General features: G+C 37.0%; 1 protein-coding gene across 2 annotated transcripts in view; it reads left to right on the top strand.

Moving 5' to 3' along the window:
• The window catches only part of ARHGEF12 (Rho guanine nucleotide exchange factor 12), a 142325-nt gene that overhangs the window by 101916 nt on the left and 22395 nt on the right, over positions 1-18014 (top strand). For both annotated transcript variants that reach the window (XM_068556550.1, XM_068556549.1), the window contains 12 exons: positions 498-590; positions 2167-2277; positions 2563-2661; positions 7940-7982; positions 8272-8377; positions 8806-8943; positions 9444-9476; positions 9791-9905; positions 10612-10717; positions 12199-12411; positions 17480-17612; positions 17915-17950. In XM_068556550.1, coding sequence (XP_068412651.1) covers positions 498-590; positions 2167-2277; positions 2563-2661; positions 7940-7982; positions 8272-8377; positions 8806-8943; positions 9444-9476; positions 9791-9905; positions 10612-10717; positions 12199-12411; positions 17480-17612; positions 17915-17950 — 1226 coding nt within the window. The remainder of the gene's footprint in view (positions 1-497; positions 591-2166; positions 2278-2562; positions 2662-7939; positions 7983-8271; positions 8378-8805; positions 8944-9443; positions 9477-9790; positions 9906-10611; positions 10718-12198; positions 12412-17479; positions 17613-17914; positions 17951-18014) is intronic.

The raw sequence follows: 18014 nt of genomic DNA, 5'->3' as shown, positions 1-18014 counted from the left end.
TCAGTGACAGCTTTCAATTATGACCTTAATACAAATTTTTGTATTAACCTCTCTGCTAAACTTACGTCTATTCTCATTTTTCCTTTGTCCTGTTGTCTTCATTCACTTTTAATCTAACTTTTTAAAATTGTTAACTATTTATGTAAGCCAGCTTTATTTCTTTCTGTAACGAGGTCTAGATATGTATGAAATAATAAATGAAGTATACAGAGAGGGATTAGAATCAGATAACCAACGGTGTAGTAAGCGAAGGGTGTTTATTATTTCTCACCGCCCCCCCGCCCCCAAGAAATGTTCTCCCCCGCCCCCCGCCCCCAAGAAACAATCAACACTGGAAAATTTGAGAACCGCTTTGAAAATAAAGTATCTAAAGAAAATAAATAAAAAGAAATCCAGTCAGTTTAGTGAACCATGTCTTTTTGATGGTTTGGCTTTATCCTGTCTCTGAAATTGACCACCAGATAATTTTTCTGTTCCTTTTCTCTGAATGTTACCAGGACACTCAATCACTTATTGGGAGTCCCTCTACCCGTATAGCACCTCATATTATTGGAGCAGAGGATGATGACTTTGGTACTGAACATGAACAGGTGATGACATTTTTCTAAAAAACAAATTATTAATTTTCTGAGATGTTTGATTTCTTGCAAAAATGAACACTTTCTGGAGACTGAAATTATATTTATAAAGATTTGAAGCTAAAATCTTAGAACTAAGATTAATTAATTGGCTAATTGCCCGGGTTAATTGCTTATTTTAGCTTTGACCAATACAAATGGCTTTGCTTTTGAAGCTGATAAGAAGTCATTGATTTATACCTAAGTATCTCATCTTGAGGGAGGGGTATGTTATTATAAATTTTTTTTAAAATTTCAAATTCCAGTTGTTTATTGATGGTATATAGGATGGTATATATTGGCTTTATTCTTGTCCTTGTATCCCATGATCTTGTTATTAAACTCACTACTTCTAAGAGCTTTTTAAAGTAACTTTTTAGGATTTTCTACATAGACAACCACGAACAGAGACAATTTTTATTTCCTTGTTTCCAATCTGTTTATCTTTTATTTCTTGCTCTTACCTTTATTGTAACTAGTTAGGATTTCCAGTATGAGGTTGAATCGGTGTGGTGAGACAAGACATCCTTGTCTTATTCCTGATCTTAGGAAGAAAGCATTCAGTCGTTTATTATTAAGTATGATGTTAGCTATAGGTTTTTTTGTAGATACTTCTTTTTTTAACTGAGAAAGTTTCCTTCTATTCCTAGTTTGATAGGAGTTTTTATCATGAATGGATGTTGACTTTTGTTGACTGACTGAGATGATCATATGTTGTTTTTTTTAAATTTAGTCTCAATATGGTAAATTACATTAATTGATATTATTAGCATTTTGAAGCAGCTTTGCATTCCTGGGATAAACCACAGTTGGTCATAATGTATTTTCCTTTTCATAATAATGTTGGATTCAATTAACTATTATTTTGCTGAGGATTTTTGCATCTGGGTTTATGGAGGATATTAGTCTGTAGTTTTGTTTTTTTTTTATAATCTCTTCGGTTTTGATAGTTGGGTAATGCTGAACTCTTAGAATGAGTTGAGAAGTGTTACTCCTCTTGTATTTTCTGAAAGAGATTGTATAGAATTGGTATTATTTGTTTAGATTAACTTATGTGATTCTAGGTTACCTTAAGTTTAACTATTGCTGTTTTCTGTGTTCAGTGTAGTTTGGGAATATACAAGTATTCTAGGAGTTGTCTTATTTAAAATCATACAGCTCCCTTTCCTACCACCATTTCTACGATTAGCTCGAAAGGAAGACAGCTATTTTGTTATTAGGCAAAAAGCCTTCCATTACATTTTTAGAAGGGTTATTAGCCTGATTTTTTGCATACTGATTTGTAGACATGTGAGCTCTTTGATAATCATCTTCTGGACTTTTATTCTCCCAGGATGGTCTTCCCTCCAGCCTATTCCCAAGAGATTACTTTCAGAGGAGGAGATTCCATAGCCTGTGTTGCTAATAAATTCTAGTGAAATTTTTTTAAATCTTGAATTTTTTTAGGGTAGGTTAAAGTGAAATTTGGATAGTTACGTTTAATTGAGCTGACATTACATTTTGCAGTTATATATTGTCATTATTGATGTATAATTACTTCTTTTTCTAGATCAATGGGCAGTGCAGCTGTTTCCAGAGCATTGAACTGCTAAAATCTCGCCCTGCTCACTTGGCTGTTTTCTTACACCATGTAGTTTCACAGTTTGACCCTGCAACATTGGTAATATATTTTATGATTTCACCAATTCAGAGTTCTTACATTGATTCATATGCCATAAAACTTTTCACTTCAGCAAGATGAGTGGATGGACTTCTTTCAGTTTTCTAAACATATTAGATATGAAAGATGATTAAGATGTTACTAATTTATTTTTTATAAGACTTGGTTATATGGTAATAACTACATTGTTTATGGTGACCTACTTGTCCAAGGCATTCCTACTCAATGAGGATCTAGCAGGTTACATTTTTCATGATTTCTCCCCCATTTCTTTCTCTACTACAGCTCTGTTATCTCTATTCAGACCTGTATAAACAGACCAATTCCAAGGAGACTCGTCGTGTCTTCCTTGAGTTTCATCAGTTCTTCCTGGATCGATCTGCAGTAAGTTACCAAGTTAATATTATAATCTTTGCTTTAGTACATTGAAGTATTGGCCTCCTACTTCTAGTCTTCCCTCCCATGTTTTTGGACTTCATTGTGCTTTCTGACATCTGTATTATATCTCAATTACTGATTATTCTTGACTATAATTTTGTTTATCATTTCTAAGTTAGTTGTAGGCAGATGAATTCTCACAGTAGGTTTTAAGGGATATATACGTATATTTGGGTTTATACATGTGCATATTTAGGATGAGGGAGTGAAAAAGAGAACATAAATGATATACATATATATATATATATTAGGATCGAAAGGGCAATATACTTGTATAATTGAACTCTGGTTGGCCTCTTTGAAGTTTGGAGGCACAAGTTTAACTGAAAAATGGTGGAAAAGATCTTACTAGTATAAATGATAATAGATAATAGTAATTTTACCAATAGAAATCTTAGTAAGGTTTTTAAACTAATATGTTTTTGTTTTTGTTTTTTCTGTAATTTTCTTTTTTTTGTAGTATCTGGTTTTGGTATCAGGGTGATGGTGGCCTCGTAGAATGAGTTTGGGAGTGTTCCTTCCTCTGCAACTATTTGGAAGAGTTAGAGAAGGATGGGTGTTGGCTCTTCTCTAAATGTTTGATAGAATTCGCCTGTGAAGCCATCTGGTCCTGGGCTTTTGTCTGTTGGGAGATATTTAATCACAGTTTTAATTTCATTACTTGTGCTTGGTCTGTTCATATTTTCTATTTCTTTCTGGTTCAGTCTTGGAAGGTTATACCTTTCTAAGAATTTGTCCACTTCTTCCAGGTTGTCCCTTTTATTGGCATAGAGTTGCCTGTAGGAGTCTCTATGATGCTTTGTATTTCTGAGGTGTCTGTTATAACTTCTCCTTTTTCATTTCTAATTTTATTGATTTGAGTCCTCTCCCTCCTTTTCTTGATGAGGCTGGCTAAAGGTTTATCAATTTTGTTTATCTTCTCAAAGAACCAGCTTTTAGTCTTACTGATCTTTGCTATTGTTTTCTTTGTTTCTATTTCATTTATTTCTGCTCTGATCTTTATGATTTCTTTCCTTCTACTAACTTTGGGTTTTGTTTGTTCTTCTTTCTCTAGTTCCTTTAGGTGTAAGGTTAGATTGTTTATTTGAGATTTTTCTTATTTCTTGAGGTAGGATTGTATTGCTATAAACGTCCCTCTTAGAACTGCTTTTGCTGTATCCCATAGGTTTTGGATTGTTGTATTTTTGTTGTCATTTGTCTCTAGGTATTTTTTGATTTCCTCTTTGATTTCTTCAGTGATCTCTTGGTTATTTAGTAACGTATTGTTTAGCCTCCATGTGTTCGTGTCTTTTACGTTTTTTTCCCTGTAATTTATTTCTAATCTCATAGCGTTGTGGTTGGAAAAGATGCTAGATATGATTTCAATTTTCCTAAATTTACTGAGGCTTGATTTGTGACCCAAGATGTAATCTGTCCTGGGGAATGTTCCATGTGCACTTGAGAAGAAAGTGTAATCTGCTCTTTTCAGCTGGAATGTTCTATAAATATCAATTAAATCTATCTGGTCTATTGTGTCATTTAAAGCTTGTGTTTCCTTATTAATTTTCTGTCTGGATGATCTGTCCATTGGTGTAAGTGAGCTGTTAAAAGTCCCCCACTATTATTGTGTTACTGTCGATTTCCTCTTTTATAGCTGCTAGCATTTGCCTTAAGTATTGAGGTGCTCCTATGTGCATATATATTTATGATTGTTATATCTTCTTCTTGGATTGATCCCTTGATCATTATGTGGTGTCCTTCCTTGTCTCTTATAACATTGTTTATTGTAAAGTGTATTTTATCTGATATGAATATTGCCACTCCAGCTTTCTTCTGATTTCCATTTGCATGGAAAATCTTTTTCCATCCCCTCACTTTCAGTCTGTATGTGTCCCTAGGTCTGAAGTGGGTCTCTTGTAGACAGCATATATATGGGTCTTGTTTTTGTATCCATTCAGTGAGCCTGTGTTTTTTGGTTGGAGCATTTAATCCATTCACATTTAAGGTAATTATCGACATGTATGTTCCTATTACCATTTTCTTAATTGTTTTGGGTTTGTTTTTGTAGGTCCTTTTCTTCTCTTGTGTTTCCCACTTAGAGAAGTTCCTTTAGCATTTGTTGTAGAGCTGGTTTGGTGGTGCTGAATTCTCTTAGCTTTTGCTTGTCTGTAAAGCTTTTGATTTCTCCGTCAAATCTGAATGAGATCCTTGCAGGGTAGAGTAATCCTGGTTGTAGGTTCTTCCCTTTCATCACTTTCAATATATCGTGCCACTCCCTTCTGGCTTGTAGAGTTTCTGCTGAGAAATCAGCTCTTAACCTTATGGGAGTTCCCCTGTATGTTATTTGTTGTTTTTCCTTTGTTGCTTTTAATAATTTTTCCTTGTCTTTAATTTTTGCCAGTTTGATTACTATGTGTCTCGGCGTGTTTCTCCTTGTGTTTATCCTGCCTGGGACTCTCTGAGCTTCCTGGACTTGGGTGGCTATTTCCTTTCCCATGTTAGGGAAGTTTTCGACTATAATCTCTTCTAATATTTTCTCGGGTCCTTTCTCTCTCTCTTTTCCTTCTGGGACCCCTATAATGTGAATGTTGGTGCATTTATTGTTGTCCCAGAGGCCTCTTAGACTGTCTTCATTTCTTTTCATTCTTTTTTCTTTATTCTGTTCCACAGCATTGAATTCCACCATTCTGTCTTCCAGGTCACTTATCCATTCTTCTGCCTCAGTTATTCGGCTCTTGATTCCTTCTAGTGTATTTTTCATTTCAGTTATTGTGTTGTTCATCTCTGTTTGTTTGTTCTTTAATTCTTCTAGGTGTTTGTTATTTAATTCTTCTAGGTCTTTGTTAAACATTTCTTGTATCTTCTCGATCTTTGTTTGCCTCCATTGTTTTTCCGAGGTCCTGGATCATCTTCACTATCATTATTCTGAATTCTTTTTCTGGTCGGTTGCCTATCTCCACTTAATTTAATTGTTCTTCTGGGGTTTTATCTTGTTCCTTCATCTGGTACGTAGTCCTCTGCCTTTTCATTTTGTCTATCTTTCTGTGAATGTGGTTTTCGTTCCACAGGCTGCAGGATTGTAGTTCTTCTTGCTTCTGGTCTAATATGGTTTATTATTAGCCTTGCTATAGGGTAAATAACAGTTAGCCCTTAATACCTCTTGAAGAATCATGCTGCATGTCCCTAGTTCTTTCATATTTGCATTTCTCTTAGATGACTGTTTCACACCTTTTCTCTCTTAAAGTCTCCATCACTTCCTCTCCTGTTCTTTTCTCAACTGATGACCTTGCTGTTTCTTTGAGAAATTTAAAGTATACAGAAGATAACTTCTACCAGGTATATCATCCTACCTCTCTCATACCATATGCTCTGCTCTCTCTCCTGATGCTATGTAGGGATTGTTCTGCTTCTATCTAAGGGCACCTCTTCCCCTGTTTATCCAGAGTGTATTTTCTTATTCCCTACTTAAAGATTAGTTATTCTAGCAGTTCTTCTCTCCTGCATCATCAGTTTTTTTGTTTTCTACTGAATCATTCATATTAGCATGCAGACATGGTTAGTTCTCCTATCTTAAAACAAACAAACTCACATAGAAACATTTTGGCTCCACTTCTTCCTCCAGCACTTGCCCCATTTTCTTTGTATTTTTTGCAAAGTTACCTGTACACCTACACATAGCTGAATGCAATTACCTTCTCAATGAAGCCTTCCCTGACCAACTTACTTAAAATTTCATCTCCCCCCACTTTCTGTCACCTTTCCCATGTTATTTTTGTCCATAGAATTTATATTTTCTTTTTTTATTTATTTTTTGTCTATATTCCTACTCTTCTACCCCAAATGTAAGCTCCATCAGGGCAGATATTTTTGTTCTGTTTGTTCACTGCTGTTTCACCATCACTGAATAGATCCTTGCAGAGTGGTCACTCAGATAGTTACTGAATGGATTAGTTAGGGTTCTGATTATACTGCTATTGTTTAAAATATTACACAATGTATTTATTAAGATAACTTTCTTTCATGAAGAAATGACAGTATATTTGAATTTCACATTTCTTAAGTGTGCTTGCTCCATGCTAAGTCAAAACTTTATATTTTGCTGCTCATGATCTATATAAGTTTCTCAAAATGAAAGTATAAGAACCCTGATAGATTAATTTGCTAATTATTCTTTTATGCCACAGGTCATATTTATTTCATATAAATACCCACATACAGAAATGAACATATATATACTTTTTTGCATTTGTGCTAGAAATACTTTTAGGAAAGTTGATTTGAGCTACTTTATGGCAACTTCAGTTAAAGAGAAAGCTTTGAAATCCATTTCACTGTTCTTCAAATAAATAGTAGAGATCTCATAATTTTTAGCAGTGACTTATTTTCAAATGTAAAACTTCAGGTCTCATGTTAATTGTTTAAATTCTGGAAGGATATGACTTAAGTAGGTGTATAATACAAACATGAAGAAGTTAATATATTTTCTGCAAATGCAAAACAATTTTTTTCCAAGACATTTCCCAAATTAACAGGAGATAATTATCTGGTAATGGGACCAAAAACTGCAGTTATTGTGTGAACAAATCCTAGCTAAGAAGAAGTAAATTATGACACAGTCGTCTTAGTTCAAGAGTAAGAACTACACATGAAAGAACTAGAGATTTAAGACTCCAAAGCCTCAACACTGATATCCAACACTTTCTCATTGGGAGTGTGACTATTACTGTGAGGGTTCTTTAGCTTTACATAGCAAAATGCTTGGGAACATCATGGTCTGTAGTGTGAGTATATCAAATACAGCAAATAAAAATCATCATTATATATGAGTAAATTTTTCATACGATATACACATAGTTGAGGTTTTACCTATATTGATTCAAATGATGTATAACTGATTATCTTAACCAATGATTCTAGAAAGCCCAAGCCAATATTGATTCATTCTAGAAAACTAAAGCCAACAGGAATAAGTAAGGCACAGAAGCATTCAGTCATCTAGTAAAACGATTGTAGATGTTTCCATTATAACATGATCCTTGGGAAAAAGGCTTATTTTCAAGTTTAACAATAGAACATTCCAGAGCTATGAAATTTAGATGGTTGGAACCGAAAAAATGAGCTTATACATGAATATTCTTGTAAAAATAGATATTCAAGTTGTATCTCTTTATTTTGTGTAAGTCCTTATATGCATCCTGAAAAACTCTTAGTACTATTTCACTTTTTGTTTGCATTTTTGTTTTAGCACCTGAAAGTTTCTGTTCCTGATGAAATATCAGTAGATCTAGGTAAGTCTGGAGCACCAATATGCTGGAGAATTACATCTCTATAGATACGTAGCTCAGCTCCTCCCTAAGGTTTCTGTCTGTTACGTGGTGACTAGTAGGTGATATGAATCACAGCAGAAAAAAAGCCTATAATACATTTAAGGGTAAATGAAAGATGAATTCTGAGATGAAATACATAAAATGTGTTGAACTTCTCTTTGTCTTACTTCAAGTTAAGTTTGCACCAAATAGTGCCAGTTATAATGCAAAAAATATGCCTTAGATCAGGTGACTTCTTCTATTTATGCAGAAAAAAGAAGACCCGAGCTTATTCCTGAGGATCTACATCGCCACTATATCCAAACTATGCAAGAAAGAGTCCACCCAGAAGTTCAAAGGCACTTGGAAGATTTTCGGTAAGCTCGGTGGTAAGCTGATACGGTTGTTCTGAATTAATTTTCTTTTTAGGTAGGAAAAGGTTATACATTAAGTCCTTGGCTTAGCATATCGTCTTTCGCACTGTTACTAAAACCTAATGCACATCTGCAGTCAAAAGGTTGGCATGGTACTGAGAGTGCATAGTCCCCAATCCTTACGCTGTCAGGAATTGTGCTTAGTATTAGTACTCTGTGCTAAGTGTGTCCTTCAGGATATGTGCTCTGTTGAGTGATTGCCTCTAAAATTGTCTTCCTCCAGTGTCCTAGGTGGCATGGGCCCCCAGATAGAAAACTGACATTTTGCCTGTTGCTAGAAATTCACAGCTATGGAAACTCTGACGAAACATCTCCAGAGGGAGATAGTTTTTCTCTAGGCTACCTCAGGAAATTTCTCCTATTCCCTTTAGACAGAAACGTAGCATGGGACTGACCTTGGCTGAAAGCGAACTGACTAAAATTGATGCAGAGAGAGACAAGGACCGGGTAACTCTGGAGAAGGAACGGGCATGTGCAGAGCAGATTGTTGCCAAAATTGAAGAAGTGTTGTAAGTAACAGAAATACATGTTGAAAGGCCCTCTCTACTAATATGCTAACTGTGCTTGAAGTGAACAAACTTAGAAGGGGGGTCAGGTTGTCTATGCGGAGCTGTTTGTTCTGTCATAATACTTGAGGAGCTGGAATTTTAAATGTATTCTGATACTTTAGATGACGTTCCTGTATTTCTTTTCCTGGGTATTGGTAAAATGAGTAACTCTAAAATTTCTAACTGATCAAAAACAGGTTGGATACTTATATTGGCTTCAATTCACAGTCTTTGGAAATGTTTCTTGCTATAAAACATTTACAGTTGATGACATGAGTGTGAAAAGCATATGGTTCCTTCAGGGATTAGAATTTTTCTGATGTTTTATTCCAGGTGACAGAGATTTGGGGTGGGTCCCAAAGCATTTGGCTCTGTTCTGCTGTTTCCGTTAGATATCTGAGTTTAATAACAACTCTTTTATTAAACTTGAATATTTCATTTTTAAATGTTTTTATTTTTAGGATGACTGCTCAGGCTGTAGAAGAAGATAAGAGGTAATATAACTATTTTTTTCCTAGAATTTTAAGGAAAAAAGAAACGATCTTGTCTCCTGCCCTAAATTATGATTTTTTTCTTTTAACATAAAAATATAGACTGTCTCCCTCTGGTGGCCTGTATTTTACTTGACGAATATTCTAGTATCTTGAGTAGAATCCTTTACTATTCACAGTGAATAGATAGCTCCTTATTTTTCACTTGATGAAGTCTAAGAATTTCAGCATTGGGGTTTTAGAAGTCATTTGATATCTTTATTCTACCCACCATCCCTTCCCAGAAGTCTTATTTTACTTAATCCTTTCTCCCTCAGTTCAACAATGCAATATGTTATTCTCATGTACATGAAGCATTTAGGAGTAAAAGTGAAAGAACCTCGAAATTTGGAGCACAAGCGAGGTCGGATTGGATTCCTTCCAAAAATCAAGGTAAGACTAGAATAATAATAGTGTGTTAAGGTCTCCGTGCTTCTTTACATTTGATTGCAGTGCTTTCCTTCTTCTTAGTATTTACTTTTTCAGCAAATTAGTGCTAGGCATACCAATAGGAATAAGATATGGTCCCTGTTCTCAAGAAACTCAAAATCTAGTGAGAAATCCAGCCATACAAACTGATTTATTAGACAGTGTGAGAAGTGAAACTAGTAGTTTACACAGAGAACTGTCCCTAACTGTTCTGGCCTTATACTTTTCTTTTATGGTACCTGTCAGTGTTTGTAATTATGTATGTTTTGGTTTCATTTTTGTTAGATTGTAAATCTGGATGAAGATAAGGACCTCCTTCATTGTATCCCCAGCTTTTAGCATAGTGCCTTCGTACATTATTAGCTTAGTAAATATTGTTCAACAGATGAGTGAATTACTTAGAACAGGCTCCCAGTAAATGTGCTATAAACCTACCTTTTACTTTCCAAAATTGTCAGTTCTGAAGGGTTTGAAAAGGCATCTTGAGTTTGGTGTGTACATAGTACTGTGTGCCAGCCTCTAATGAGTGCCCTGTGTGTGTGTGTGTCTTTCATTTACATTTAACCAATTTCTTTCAACTGACCATTAGAATGTGTTTCTGTTTAAAAGCAACGAAAGAAGTCTACTCTGTTACGTATCTCTTATCTTTCTGATTGTACCTCAACTCTAGCAAAGTATGAAGAAAGATAGGGAAGGCGAAGAAAAAGGGAAGCGAAGAGGATTCCCCAGCATCTTGGGACCCCCAAGGAGACCAAGCCGTCATGACAACAGTGCAAGTACGCTGAAGTTTAAAATGCTGCATTCCCACCATTCCATGCCATCTTTACATTTAGGCTCATTTAGCTAGAATGGGTTGCTGGAGAAAGGTGTTCTAGGAATGTTTCCACTGAACTTCCGTTGTTTCTATTCAATGTCACTTCTGAACTAAACCCCCGGGTGACTTCACAGTTGTCATACACATCTTATTTAATGTCAATAGAGTATTCCATTAGTTGTCCATAACATAATCTACTTACCTGTTCTGATTTTGTTTGCATTCAAATTCTGATTGTTAAATTTATAAAACAAAATGTGCATGGATTTCTCCACCATACTTTGTTTTACCTCTTTATACATATATTACTCACTGTGTCCATACTTCTGCAGGTTTTCCACCTCTTCATTGTGTTTTATTTCCTGATGTCCCTCCACCCTCAGGCCTACTGGAGAGTCAGTCTCCTAGAGAGGGCCGCAGGAGAAGTAGGGGCGGGCGTACTGCTGCGGGGAGAGAAATTAGCTCATATAGTGGTCTTCAAGGTGACAGGTACCACATTTGAAAATACTGGCATGGTTGGAGTTGGGGGGGTATTGTGATACAGTGAACCTGAATGTCCCACACAATGAGGAACTCTCACTCACAACGCCAGTGGTGCCCCTTGCTGAGAAACACTGAGAAGGTGAAGGAAATTTTTAGGGAAGAGGTTGAGGAGAACAGAGCATTTCACAGATGCTGACCATGAGTTCCAAGGGATACAGAAGAGGAACTGTAGGAATTAGGGAAGGAGGAATTTTAGGATTAGAGATGTACAGAGCTGTGTGAGACGCGCCAGGCTATGGGGGATGGTGACCTGAGAGTCTTTAGCTTCTCACGGTGACTGATGTGAGCAGCTTAGGGATTACCCTGCGTGGTCTCTGAGGCACGTCGTGATGACGGGCTTGTGAGTGTTAGGGAGCAGCTAGGGGCTTGCTAAGAGCTCACAGAGCTAAAAGGCCTCGTCTTCTCTCTTATAAATGAACACAGCTTCGTATGTGTCCATCTCTGGCTCTCGGCATCCCCTCTCCCCCCACCCGCTGTTGCCCTCCTCAGCTCCTTTTCTCATGACCCTTTTTCTTCTGCCTCTTCTCTCTCCCCCTCATCTTCTACCATCTCCCACCCTTTTCTCTTCGTCCTCCCTCACCTTCCCCTACCTTTCTCTCTTTCTCGCTTTCTTTTCTCTCTCTCTCTTTCTTTTCTCTCTCTTTTTTTCTCTCTCTCTCTTGCTCTCTCTTTCCTACCTCCTTCCTTCCTTCTCTTTCTTTCTTCCTTTCTTTCCTTTCTCTCCCTTCCTCTCTATCTATCGATCTGTTTATCTATCTATCCCTCACTCTGTATAATAATTCATGTTATATTTTTCTAGGCCCACCATATTCCAGACATTTTTCTAGATTCTTTTCATCATCTTTTTTTTTTTTTAAGCTGCTTTGCAGCATGAATCATTAACTATTGCTTTCCGTTCAGTTGGCAGAGCCATGGAACTACAGAAGCAGCGCCACCCTAAGCACATATCCACACCCTCATCTGTGAGTCCTGAACCTCAGGACTCTGCTAAGTTGCGCCAGAGTGGATTAGCAAGTGAAGGAGCAGACACTGGGTACCTGCCAGCCAATTCCATGTCCTCCACGGTTTCAGGGGCCACTCTTTCCCAGGAAGGAGGGAAAGAGAATGATATGGGTGAGCTAATGCTGTAGTTCAACTTAGCTAAGTATCAGGATTTTAAAACAACTATACTAAGAAATTGAGTGGCAGATTATTTAAATCAAGACTGAATGCCAGTTTTAGTTTTAATATTTTAATATTCTATAACCAGTGACAAATCTGTGCTGAATGGTAATTTTGAGTTCTTATCCATTCAAAAAATATTTATGGACTTCTCTGTCAGGCATTAGCTCTGTGCCAGATGTTAGCATACAATAATACGTAGATTCTTGCCCCATGCAGCTTAGTCTTCTGGGAAGATAAGTCATACAAATAAAAACTTCAAATCGTGGGGAGTGTTGAGGGGACTGGTCAGAAGTTAGAGGCAAATGTGTGTATGCGGGGAGGGGGGTGCATCTAAAGAAGACTTTTAAAAAAAATCTGAGATTACCAGGGTTGTTTTGTTTTTTTTTAAATGCTAAGGGGAAGCCAGTTGAGAGGAAGAGGTTGAAAATGCGGGAGATGGACTATGTATCCAATAGAACAAAGTTTTGAGAAGGAGAGAAGTGATGATATGTGGGGTGTATGTGAAGGGCAAGGTTATTAGCTGAGAGTTAGGATTTAGTGAGAAGGGCAAGGGGATTTGAAAAGTAAAGAAAGATAGGAAGTAATTGTAGATAATAGAGAAAAGAGCTTATTACCATATTCCTTCATACTTGTTATAATGGGTTTCTGAAGCAAGTGAGCTGGAAGAATTAGGTGGTTTTATTTGGAGAAGGAGATGCCTCTATATTGGTGATTTTGGAAGCAGTTCAATTTCTGGTATGACAAGATCAAGGATAAATCTGTGGGAGTGGTCACCAAGGTGACAAAGAGGGGGTTACTAGAGATGAAGAGGGTAAGGAACCAAGGAACCAAGGGTTTGAATACCTTTATACACACAGACTTTGAGATCACTGCGTGTGATAGTAGCACAGAGAGGAAAACTGTGAGCCAGCAGCCAAAGGTTCAGTGTTGCTAGATGGTTGTTGGTAGGGGGAGAACATGTGATATTATTCAGAGAGTGAGAGCCTCAGTGGAGCAAGGGATTTTTATAAGAAGGTAAGATAATAGTCTAAAAGTAGTACTGAGAAAAAAGAAGAGTCTCTATCTCATCTCCACCCTGCAGTACACAGTGTATGACCGAAACATCAGTCTCTGTTTGAGAGGGCTGTAGCAGAAAAGGTTACCTTCCATGGCATAGGAAAGTTTTTACTTAAGACAAAGAAGTAGGGGTGACATTTGTAGAGAAGTCTGGAGGTTCTGTCTTATATGGAATTCTGAAGATGTTGGATTGAGTAATGCATTAATTCATGGCTCTCATGTCTCATTGAAATAAAAGCATGGTAGGTAATGAATAAACAAAAATCATGAAGAGAAAAGAAGTAGAGGAAGAAAAGATATTATCATTCAGTAAGAGATTTCCACAAATTTTGGGGAGATTGAAAGTGGGCAGGAGTGGTTTGATGGATAAAACAACATAAAGGAAGTCGGAGCCTGTAGATCGTTTAAGGAGTCCAAGGTGGGAGCCAGTCTGTCCATTAGAACCCAGGAGAGACTTTGGGCTCAGAGGTGGCATAAGTTACAGAGTACATGAGTAAGAAGTAAAGCTGAAAATGATGAATTAATTGAAGGTCTGTAGTCCAAACAGTTATGTCAGCAGCTTCTGATCCTTACATTGTAGAATATAAGCAGTCTATCATTCCTGTGTCAGAAGAAAATGAATATGCTCTTTGTTACACAAGTTGAGTGAATTGTATAGGGAGTTAAGTCCTCCATGGTATTAGTGCCCTGGAGCTCACTTTAGGGGACCTGGAGCATGACAGTAGGCATGCCAGGGGCTTACCCTGCTCTGAGGAGCTTCCAGCTGAAATGGCCCTACTTCCACATAGCAGACCGGAAAGCCAAGTCAGCTGCCCAGTCTTTTATTCTTACATATGAACAGCATTACCCACTTTTGGCAAAAGTTATTAGAGTCCAGACCTAAGATAATATATAATGCCAAACATATTAGTGGCATAAAAAAGAAAATAGAAAATAAACACAACAACTGCCACTAGCAGAAAATAATTTAGGTAATAAGTAAGAACTTATAAAAATACCTCTAAATTAGATAGTATTCTTGAAGAAATTAAAGAGGTTATTATATCTAAAGCAAGAATAGGATGTTATAAAAAAGGAGCAGACACCAAAAAGTTTTAATGTAACTATTACATATAATAACTGTTTTATTAGTTATTAATTGCTTTGTGATAAATTACCCCAAAACTGAATGGCTTAATACAAAAAATATTTACTACTTCACATTTTTGGTGGGTAAGGAACTCAAGAGCAGCTTAGCTGGGCAGTTCTGGCTTGGAGTCTCTCATAATGCTGTAGTCAGGATGTCAGCCAGCCATCTGAAAGCTTAATGGGGCCAGGAGACCTCTTCTGTGCTTCCGCAGGTGGCTGGTGGCAGGAAGACTTAGCTCCTTGCTGGAGGCCTCGGCTCCGCACCACATGGGCTTCTCCGTAGAACTGCTTGAGTGTTCCCTGACGTGGTAGCTGACTTTCCCAGAGTGATCCAAAGGAGAGCAAGAAAGAAATCCCAGTGTTTTTCTTTATGACTTAGTCTGTATGGATAATACCCCCTTATTTCAGCAAGTTAGAAGCAAGTCACTAAATCCAGCCCACATTCAAGGAGAAAAAAATTAGGTGCCACTGCTGAAGGGAGGAGTAGCAAAGAATTTGTGGACATATTTTCAGACCACCACAGCTGCTAATAATTAAATAAGAAGAAAAAAAAGAAGTCCCTAAAAATAAAGTCAAGGAAACATTTCAGAATCTATACCAGAGATATCAAGAGATAGAAATTGGAGAGACAAGAATTACGTAGAGAACCACCACAGAGGTTCAGCATCTTCTCTTTCACAAAACATCAGCAGAGGAATTGGAGGAGAGGCAGTTAGAGAAATGATAGAAGAGAGCTTCCCAGGGCTGAAAAAGAATACATGTCTTCAAACAGAAAGGGCTTACCCGGAACCAACTACAATGAATAATAACGTTTTAAAAAAAGACCCATGCCTAGAGTAGCTTTGGAAACGTCAGTGCATCAGAGATAAAGAAAAAGAATCCTGAAAGCTTTCAAGAGAAAGAAAATGGAGATTATGCTGTGTCACATTTCTCATAACATTAGGTGCTAGAATACAAAGGAGCCATGGCTTCAACTTGCTGAAAGAAAATGGTATTGAACTTAGAATCCTATATCCATCCAAACTATCCATCAAATATGAAGAAAGGTATAAAGACATGTTCAGATACTCCAGGATTCAGAGTTTAACTGAAATGCACCCTTTCCTTGAAAATAATTTAATATACACACTCCAGCAAAACGAGAGACAAATTAAGAAAGAAAATCTCATGGGGTCCAGGAAGCGGTGGAAACAACCCAGGAAAGTGGTGAAGGGCAGTTCTAGGATGATAGTTGTGTCACAGGCCAAGGGAACAGCTGCTCCAGATTGGAACACAAGAACCTAGGGGATAAGAGAAAAGGAGATTTTAAGCAGTTGATAGTAACAGATGAAAAAGTTTGTGACTTGATAAAATTATATTACTTTGACAGCAATACAAGAAGGGCATTTAGAAATGCTAAGAAGAACAGAATCGTTCAAGAAAGTCATGATTTGAACATGAAGCAACATTTAAAAATGGCATAATCTTAAAGTAATTGTTGGAGTATATGACTTTAATGTAATAAATACTCTGTTTCAAGTGGGCTAAGAGTTGTATCATTGGACCAGTAGAAAAGAAAACGTAATCCTAACTAACATGCCTCTTAACCTGGCATGAATAATATGTATATGTATGTTGTATTACAGTATGTGTATGGTCATAATAATGTAAGCACACTGTATGTTTTCAGACTTTTAGGATCAACCTAATGGGCAAAGCACAGAATATTTAGTTGTGGCTGCAGATCAGAATGGAAATGTAAAAAATCCTCTTTATGATACAAGTAAAAATGTAATTGAAAGAAATGAAAGGTAAAAGGAAAGAAATATAATTAAAGAGAAGGATATGGACACTAAATACCTAATTTGACATAGAGGAGAATTAAGATACTAACGCCTTGTTGGAACAAAGATATATATATAATTCTATCATTTAAGCTTAGGGAATAACAAATAAGCCAACTAGGAATAATAATATAGTTATTAAACAGTGGGAAGAAAAAGGGGAGGGAAGTGAAGATGGGGCATATAAGTGAGCAAAATCCTCAGAGGAAGAAGAGACAGATATTACCTAAATATAATAAGTCCAGAAAAAGAAGTATGAGGTTATTATTAGGAGGTGGACCCCCATAATAACTAAAATTTGAATGAAAAAGATTGGCACTGGGGGTAAAAAAGGATGAAGTAAGAGAATGTTTCTCCTTATCATATGCCCTTCTGAGTTGTTGCCATATTTTATGTTGATTTTTTAAAACCTGCTTAAAAATGATTTTCCTGTTTATTTTTTAGTGCATTTAAAAATTTTATATTAGGGGGCTTCCCTGGTGGCGCAGTGGTTGACAATCTGCCTGCCAATGCAGGGGACACGGGTTCGAGCCCTGGTCTGGGAAGATCCCACATGCCGCGGAGCAGCTGGGCCCATGAGCCACAGCTACTGAGCCTGCGCGTCTGGAGCCTGTGCTCCGCAGAAAGAGAGGCCGCGATAGTGAAAGGCCCGCGCACCGCGATGAGGAGTGGCCCCCGCTCACCACAACTAGAGAAAGCCCTCACGCAGAAACGAAGACCCAGCACTGCCAAAAATAAATAAATAAAAACCCATTTAGCCATCCATTTCATTCATCTGTTAAAAATAAATAAATAAATAAATAAAAGGATTCCTGGTACCTAGTAGATGCTCAATAAATATTAAAAAAAAAATTTTTATATTAGAATTTTGTTTCTAGCTAACCTGCAATTGTTTAAGTAAGAATTTGGCTATGGGTGAGGTTGAAACTTTCTGGGTTACTAACTCTTTTTTTTTTTTTAATCATTGTCTTTAGTAACACCATGTGAATGTCTGACTTGCGTCTTTTCAGGATCAAAGCAAGTTGGAGAAACGCCAGCATCTGGAGACTCCTTAGATGGCACGCCTCGTACTCCCAGTACCATCTTTGACTTCCCACCTCCTCCATTAGACCAAGTGCAGGAGGAGGAATGGGAAGTGGAAAGGTAATTCAGTGCTATCTTAGGGGCGTTTAGGACATTGCTTAAAAGTTCTTCACTGTATAGTATGCCTATACTCTGTAGCATTTTTTCCCCCATGTGTTTTTTGAGGGAAGAAGTAGAACTTACTGGTAGTAAATACTAGATAGGTACTGAAATGTTTTTTAATTTATTTGATACTAAATCATTGCAATATCCAGAATTATTTATCAGCCACTGTAGTTTAACACAATTTTGAGTATCTTTGTCATAAATTTCTTGATTACCGTTTTGTTTTTGTGTTGACTCTCTGTTCTCCGTCATTTTAGGGTGACTGAACATGGGACACCAAAGCCCTTTCGAAAGTAAGTATCCCTAAAGTAGCTTTCAATAGGGCATATTTTAAGAAATATATCTTTTTTCCCCAAA

Source organism: Eschrichtius robustus, chromosome 11, assembly GCF_028021215.1.
Source record: "Eschrichtius robustus isolate mEscRob2 chromosome 11, mEscRob2.pri, whole genome shotgun sequence".
Taxonomy (NCBI): Eukaryota; Metazoa; Chordata; class Mammalia; order Artiodactyla; family Eschrichtiidae; genus Eschrichtius; species Eschrichtius robustus.
The sequence above is the reverse complement of the archived record's forward strand: the minus strand, read 5'-3'. Positions and strand labels throughout refer to the sequence as shown.